Raw genomic sequence first — 7,581 nt, forward strand, 5'->3', positions numbered from 1 at the left:
TCCTCCGGGTGGCTTCCAACAGAGATTAAAAATACATTAAAACATCACTGGTAATAAGCATATATCACTAAACTATTAGACTAGAAGATAGCACCCACAAGAAAAAAGCCTATTTTAGGGGAAGTATGAAATTTGAAGGGACGGGACCTTGGGAGTTGGCAAGGAAGGTTTCTGAGGGCATCATGCCCACGACTACCATGTTGAACTTGCAGCACAAATACGGCAGGGTGAATTGCTGATCTCCGAATGTGATGTCTAGTCTACATTTGAGTTCTCCCAAGTATGTATGTGATGTCCTTAAATATATATATATATATGTACCTTGCTGTGCATGCATATGGCTCCCAGCCGAAGAAAGAAGCAGCTAAGAAATCGAGCAGAAAATAATATTTTTTTTCACGGAATAGAAATATTACCCAAGATCTTTAGCGTTTTTGTTAAAAGATTTTTATTACGTATTCTATTTGAGAAATTCCAACTCCCATGGCCCATTTTTGAGGCTAGGTTCCTTCGTGAAATAAGAGGATTTAAAACAAGATATTTATGTGCATTGGCTCAGTGTATCTGGCTGTTAACCAGAAGGTTGGTGGTTTGAGCCCACCCAGGGAAGGCTTGGGGCAGAATTTCTGAATTGCAGAGGGTTCGATTAGATGACCCTTAGGGTCCCTTCTGTTCCACTGGAAAGCATTATCCCCGCCCCCCTTAATCAAGAAGTACCATGCCTGAGATGAGTCATCTCGAGCCTTAACAACCTGTTGGCAACCTCTTGGTTGTTAGGAGGCAATTGTCTATGCTGATAGCATCACAGTGACACTGATTGTGTGGTCAGGAAGTAGTGAAAGTTGCTGGGGAGGCGACAGGGAAAGTGGTACAGCTGGGAATAGCGACCAGTGGCTTTTTCTCTTGCCTCGGACAAAACATGACTTGCGTCACACGGAGATGCCTACAAAGGCAAAAGGAGTTCATTCTCGATGGTGTGGCCGTAGACACTATAGCAAGCAGCTACACCAACCTCCTGCCCAGGCTGTGGTCTGCCTTGCCTCCTTATAATGCCCAGTTGGACATCCACGCGGCCAGCTACTTCTCATCCCCAGTGGTCAAATCTGTGCTGAAAAGGACAGAACAGGTGAGTGCATCTAAAGGATAATAAAACCAACTTGGCTGACAATCACACAGGTACTGCAGGATCTACTGACTCCTGATCCTGCCGGACAGTTTCCCGTAGAAACTTGCTCCTAGTTTGTGGTCCGCAAACTGCCCACTTGGAGCTTTCCGGCCAGGCCAGCTCCTCCATCCCATAATAGTTTGCTGCCATTGATTTCCTTGGCTGTGCAATGTGTCTGCATCTGCAGTGCTAGGGTGAGACGCCACGTGCTGCAATTTAATTCACATAATTGCTTAGCACAGCTCAGTAATACCTCTTACTGGTATGTTAGAGCTTTGCCCGAGAACGGAAAGCATTGTGCATCTTTTTGAAAGTGTATAGTAATCGAATCCATTGCTCTTGGAGTGGTGTGTGGGTTTGCCTGCCTTGGAGGTTGTTAATAAAAGGCTGGATCAGCATTTGACGTGCTTAGCCATACAGAGGTTACTTTTTTGCCCATTAGGCTAGTAAAATCCATTGTTGCTTTTTCAATTATTTTAAATCTAGGTTGCTTCTGGAGGCAGAAGAATTATGTCCCTGTCAACCTCTCTTAGTGTCCAGCCACGTTCCAATCCATTCAACACATTGAAAGTAAATGGGGAAAATATAATGAAGACCCAATCACCACCAGACTCCTGAATTGTGCCCTAAATAAAAAAAATAAATTGTGTCCTACTTAAAAGACCTTGGAATGTTTCCAAAAGATAGATAGGCTGTGCATCGTCTATAGGTGTTCAGAAGGAGCCTATAGCATGGCCTATGGGTATTCAGGAGGGGTGTGTGAAATCTTTAATATCTTCTATATTTGGACTTCCCTTTCTTGGAATGTTTCGGCTTTTGCTGCTTGATGTCACAGCTGCCTCTATGACCTCACTGTACGCACCACATGCCCCTATGACATCAGCCCCAATTACATTAGGAAAAAGGGAAGGAATGTGATGGGCAATGTGAAAAGTTGAAACCTTCCCCGCCCTGAAAATTTTATTGCTTCATCGTGCCCAAAAAATATCTTAACTAGAAGGAATTTTTTAAAAAATGAGTTCTGTACAGCCCCTAGCACATTGCTGGTACTAAATTGCTAAGCAGCATTAGTAATATATTTTTTAATTGCTTTTGCTTGTTACAGACCCGCGGAGGTACCTCGAGGGATGGCTGGATAGTAGATTATTTTCATATCTATGGGCCAGGACAGAGGTACCTGAACAGGAGAAATTGGGCAGGGGGAGGTGAGAGAAATACTATGACTTTTCTATGCCTGTGTTTTGTCGTTCCTCTCTCTCTCTCTCTCTCTCTCTCTCTCTCTCTCTCTCTCTCTCTCTTTTCTTGAAGCTGTTCCCCCCTATTTCATTGTGGGAATCAAAGGCTTTTGAAGCTGTTTGATGCTGCAGAAATGACTTAATTCAGGACACATCCATGTGATACATTTAAAGCAATATATACAGTGGTACCTCGGGTTACATACGCTTCAGGTTACAGACTCCGCTAACCCAGAAATAGTGCTTCAGGTTAAGAACTTTGCTTGAGGATGAGAACAGAAATTGTGCTCCGGCGGCGCGGCAGCAGCAGGAGGCCCCATTAGCTAAAGTGGTGCTTCAGGTTAAGAACAGTGTCAGGTTAAGAACGGACCTTCGGAACGAATTAAATACTTAACCTGAGGTACAGTGGTGCCCCGCAAGACGAATGCCTCGCAAGACGGAAAACCCGCAAGACGAAAGGGTTTTCCGTTTTCAGAGGTGCTTCGCAGGACGAATTTCTCTATGGGCTTGCTTCGCAAGACGAAAATGTCTTGCGATTTTTGAGTTTTTTTTCCGCTCCCCAACCCCTTTTTCTAAAGCGCTAAGCTGCTAATAGCCTTTTAGCAGCTAATCCGCTAATCCGTTAAGCCTTTAATAGCCATTAATAGCCCTTAAACTGCTAATAGCACTAATCCGCTAATGGGCTTGCTTCGCAAGACTAAAAAACCGCAAGACGAAAAGACTCGCGGAACGGATTCTTTTCGTCTTGCGAGGCACCACTGTACCACTGTACTGCCATAAACAAGCATGGCTTCCCCCATGGAATCATGGGAACTGTAGTTTGTTAAAACGTGCTTAACCCGCTCTATTTCCTTCATAGAACGACAATTCTCACAGTTCCCTGGCAATGTGGGAAAACCCCACCTAGGGTCCCTCACACAGACAAATCCTTTACTCACTAGCAACGACAAGAGACATCCAAGAAGTCTGCAAAAGCAAAGTTCTGTTTCTTGCTCTAGCAGGAAAGATTTGTACAGTGGTATCTCGGGTTATATACGCTTCAGGTTACATAGGCTTCAGGTTACACACTCCGCTAACCCAGAAATAGTGCTTCAGGTTAAGAACTTTGCTTCAGGATAAGTACAGAAATCGGGCTCTGGCGGCACGGCGGCAGCAGGAGGCCCCATTAGTTAAAGTGGTGCTTCAGGTTAAGAACAGTTTCAGGTTGAGAACGGACCTCCGGAATGAATTAAGTACTTAACCCGAGGTACCACTGTACTGAGGATGCTAGACAGATGGTAACTTAGACATTTTATTAATGACCTGGGTGGATGCAAGAAGGAGTGTTATAAGAATTCTAAGGTCTCAAATATAGAATAAATGTTCATAAATGTACAAGGCAAACACATACATAAGTATATAAACCACATGTCTGAAATAGGTCAGGAGAGCAATCCTGAAGCCATTTTGACCCTCCCAAATTGACCTCAAATATTTCTCTGAGAGGAGGGGGGAAATGGGAAAAGCTTTCCAATTGTCTTTGGACTGTAGGGGCTTACACCCTCCTGCAAACACAGTCTGGCAAGTACAGTGGAACCTCGGTTTTCGAACGTAATCCGTTCCAGAAGACCGTCCGACTTCTGAAATGTTTGAAAACCGAGGAGCAATGGGCAGTCTGCAAAATCCACTGAGAAAAAAGAAAAACGCAGCGGAAGCCGTTCAACTTCCGATGCGCGTTCGAAAACGGAAGCAATTACTTCCTGGTTTTCGGCATTTGGCTTCTGAGATGCTCAAAAACCGAGGTTTCACTGTATCTGTTAAGCTGAGCAAACTCAATTATGTGCAAGAGATTCAGGAACTAAAGTATTTACCATCGCCTGGGTAGCCAGGCTACCCAGAAAATGCAAGAGTTGTTTGCGACTGGCTTTAACTGTCAGGGGTCCTTTAACTTTACCAACAGGACGCGGGTGGCGCTGTGGTCTAAACCACAGAGCCTAGGGCTTGCTGATCGGAAGGTTGGCGGTTCGAATCCCTGCAACGGGATGAGCTCCCGTTGTTCGGTCCCAGCTCCTGCCAACCTAGCAGTTCGAAAGCACGTCAAAGTGCAAGTAGATAAATAGGTACCGCTCTGGCGGGAAGGTAAACGGCGTTTCTGTGCGCTGCTCTGGTTTCGCCAGAAGCGGCTTAGTCATGCTGGCCACATGACCTGGAAAAACTGTCTGCGGGCAAATGCCAGCTCCCTCGGCCAGTAAAGCGAGATGAGCGCCACAACCCCAGAGTCGTTCCCTACTGGACTTAACTGTCAGGGGTCCTTCACCTTTACCATAAGGCATTATCAGGTATCCTGGCAGACAGGAGAGAAACAATACTCTCAAATTTCTGCTAGAGGTGGCCTCTTCCTGTGATGTATGTATGATGTTTTGGGGGTGGTCTTGGGGTACAGGGTGGGCAACTTCAAAAGCCATTATGGGGTCTTGCGCACCATTGTTCAGGGTTCTCCTCTGTCCTGCGTGTGGTGACCCTGTTGCAACAGTTTATTTCCTTTTAAATGAAGAGCAGGCTTATTAGCCGCTTTGCTTTCAATATACAGTGGTAGCTTAGGTTAAGAACTTAATTTGTTCCAGAAGTCCGTTCTTAACCTGAAACTATTCTTAACCTGAGGTACCACTTTAACTAATGGGGCCTCCTGCTGCTGTGCCGCTGCCACACAATTTCTGTTCTCATCCTGAAGCAAAGTTCTTAGCCCGAGGTAATATTTCTGGGTTAGCAGAGTCTGTAACCTGAAGCGTCTGTAACCTGAAGCATCTGTAGGCCAAGGTACCACTGTACAATGGTACCTCCGGTTGTGAATGGGATCTGTTCCGGAGCTCCGGTCAGATGCTGAGGAATTCGCTACCGGAGGTGTCGCTTCTGCGCATGTACGCGGCGTGATTTAGTGCTTCTACACGTGGCGCAATTTAGTGCTTTTGCGCATGCAGCGAAACCTGGAAAAATAGTTCCGGGTTTGCCGCATTCGCATCCTGAAAGTACCTCAGGTTAAGGAACTTAATTCGTTCTGGAGGTCTGTTCTTAACCTGAAACTGTTCTTAACCTGAAGTGCCACTTTAGCTAATGGGGCCTCCTGCTGCCGCTGCGCGATTTCTGTTCTCATCCTGAAGCAAAGTTCTTAACCTGAGGTAATATTTCTGGGTTAGCAGAGTCTAACCTGAAGCGTATGTAACCTGAAGCGTATGTAACCTGAGGTGCCACTGTACTCTGGTTGGCCTCTGCTTTCTTCACGACCAGGGAGGGCTCTATACAGGCTCTGGAAACCCCATAAGGGAATTAAGAGGAATTATCTTACAGCAGGGGTAATAAATAAATAGTTTCTCCCCCTCTCCTCACCCCAGAGTGGCTGGGGAATCTCAGCCAGATGGGCGGGGTATAAAGAATAAATTATTATTATTATTATTACAGGTCATTCTCCGCAGCAAGTGGCTGGCCACTATTGGCACTTGATGGACGTAAAACCGGTGAAAGGGTACAATGGACGTTACGGCTACCGCCGCAACACCCCTGATCTCCGCACTCGTTCCTCTTGCTTTGGCGAAGTCACATGTTTCCCCATCCATTGAAGACTAGAATATGATTTCTTCACTGCCTTCCTCTTATCACACTCTCCATTTGTTGTCAATTATATTGATTTCTCCACAATAATAATAAAAATACTTTTAATTTATTTACATGAACTTTGTGTGTGTGCTTCTGTGTTGTGGGGTGAAAGAAAAATAATGTTACTGTGATAGGAATTTTGAGGTCTTAGATATATGGAAATGTTCATAAGCGTACCAACCAAGCACGTACATAGATCAGCACAGGAAGACCAACCTGGAACCATTTTGATTCCTAAACTGACCAAATGTTTTCTCTGCAAGGTCAAAGTGGGAAACCTCCCCATTGTCTCTTTCCTCACAAATCCTGTCTTAAGGGCACATTTAAGATATGAATAGGGTGTGAGCCTGTGACATGACCCAGGAACTAAGTATTTATCACTACAAAAGACTGGCCAGGCTCCCCAGGCAACCCAATCAAGTAACCTGCCAGACAGGAGATAAACAACGACAGGAGAAAAACAACATTCAAATTTCTGTTTTAGATCGCCTTTTCTGTGATTTAGGTATGATGTATCTGAGGGGTGGTCTTAGGTTACACCCCTTCTATGATGTATGTATGATGTTTCTGGGGGTGGTCTTGATATACAGGTGGCAATTTCAAAAGTCTTTATAAGGCCTTGCGTGCAATTTTTCTGGGTTCCTCCTCTCTCCTGCGGGTGAGGGGAGCACCCTGTTGCAACAGATCAATAAAGATCAAGCTTACTAGCTGCTTTGCTTCTCAATATTCTCTGGTTGGCCTCTGTTATTCTCTCCTACCAATAGGGATCCTATGTAAGGACTCTGTATGGGCTCTTGGATACCCCATAAGGGAAAAGGGCAATTTTTGTTTACAACATTACAAAGGTTGGTGCCTCCCCCTCTCTCTGCCTAGCGGTGGCAAGAACCTAGGGGGGTCCCAGGCACTCACCCAGGGCCTGTGTTCCTTTCGTTATGGAAATTACGGGGGGGGGGGGACATCTTTAAAGTTAAATGTTACAAATATTATGCCTGAATGTATCCTTTCAACTTGACAGCTCAGGGAAGTTAACTAGCTTTAAAAATAATATAAAATCAACTCCTTTGCCGGTTTCCTCCATTCCAAAGCTATTTCCCCCTTGAAAGGGACTCCAGGAAGTTCCCAGAGGTGACAATTGCTGAGCTGATCGTTGGCCAAGGAAAGCCTAATCACATCACTAAATTTGCCAAGGGGCCAGACATGCAAAGGAAGTTCAATTGTACTTTGGGTGGTGGGACTTCAGAGGTGTTTGCCTATGCTAATCTTATACAGTGGTGCCCCGCAAGACGAATGCCTCGCAAGACGGAAAACCCGCTAGACGAAAGGGTTTTCCGTTTTGGAGGTGCTTCGCAGGACGAATTTCTCTATGGGCTTGCTTCGCAAGACGAAAATGTCTTGCGATTCCTGGGGGGTTTTTTCCGCTCCCCACCCCCTTTTTCTAAGGCACTAAGCTGCTAATAGCCTTTTAGCAGCTAATCCGCTAATCCCTTAAACCTTTAATAGCCGCTAAACCGCTAATAGCGCTAATCCGCTAATGGGCTTGCTTCGCAAGAC

General features: G+C 45.4%; 1 protein-coding gene across 1 annotated transcript; it reads left to right on the forward strand.

The window, feature by feature from the left end:
• Positions 1 to 783: 783 nt before the first annotated feature.
• On the forward strand, positions 784 to 6,103 carry SPMAP1 (sperm microtubule associated protein 1). Its single transcript, XM_083408058.1, has 3 exons — positions 784 to 1,126; positions 2,271 to 2,370; positions 5,836 to 6,103. Exons 1-3 carry the CDS (start codon positions 920 to 922, stop codon positions 5,991 to 5,993), a joined length of 465 nt encoding a protein of 154 aa, XP_083264184.1. The 5' UTR covers positions 784 to 919; the 3' UTR covers positions 5,994 to 6,103.
• Positions 6,104 to 7,581: the final 1,478 nt, after the last annotated feature.

Source organism: Podarcis tiliguerta, assembly GCF_965153285.1.
Source record: "Podarcis tiliguerta genome assembly, chromosome: 13".
Lineage (NCBI taxonomy): Eukaryota > Metazoa > Chordata > Lepidosauria > Squamata > Lacertidae > Podarcis > Podarcis tiliguerta.

What these genes read in the sequence shown, in the direction of transcription:
- SPMAP1 (XM_083408058.1), top strand. Translation starts at nt 920, where the DNA reads ATGACTTGCGTCACACGGAGATGCCTACAAAGGCAAAAGGAGTTCATT. An exon ending in TGCTGAAAAGGACAGAACAG is followed by an intron (nt 1,127 to 2,270) that starts GTGAGTGCATCT and finishes TGCTTGTTACAG; the next exon opens with ACCCGCGGAGGTACCTCGAG. An exon ending in GAGAAATTGGGCAGGGGGAG is followed by an intron (nt 2,371 to 5,835) that starts GTGAGAGAAATA and finishes TTATTATTACAG; the next exon opens with GTCATTCTCCGCAGCAAGTG.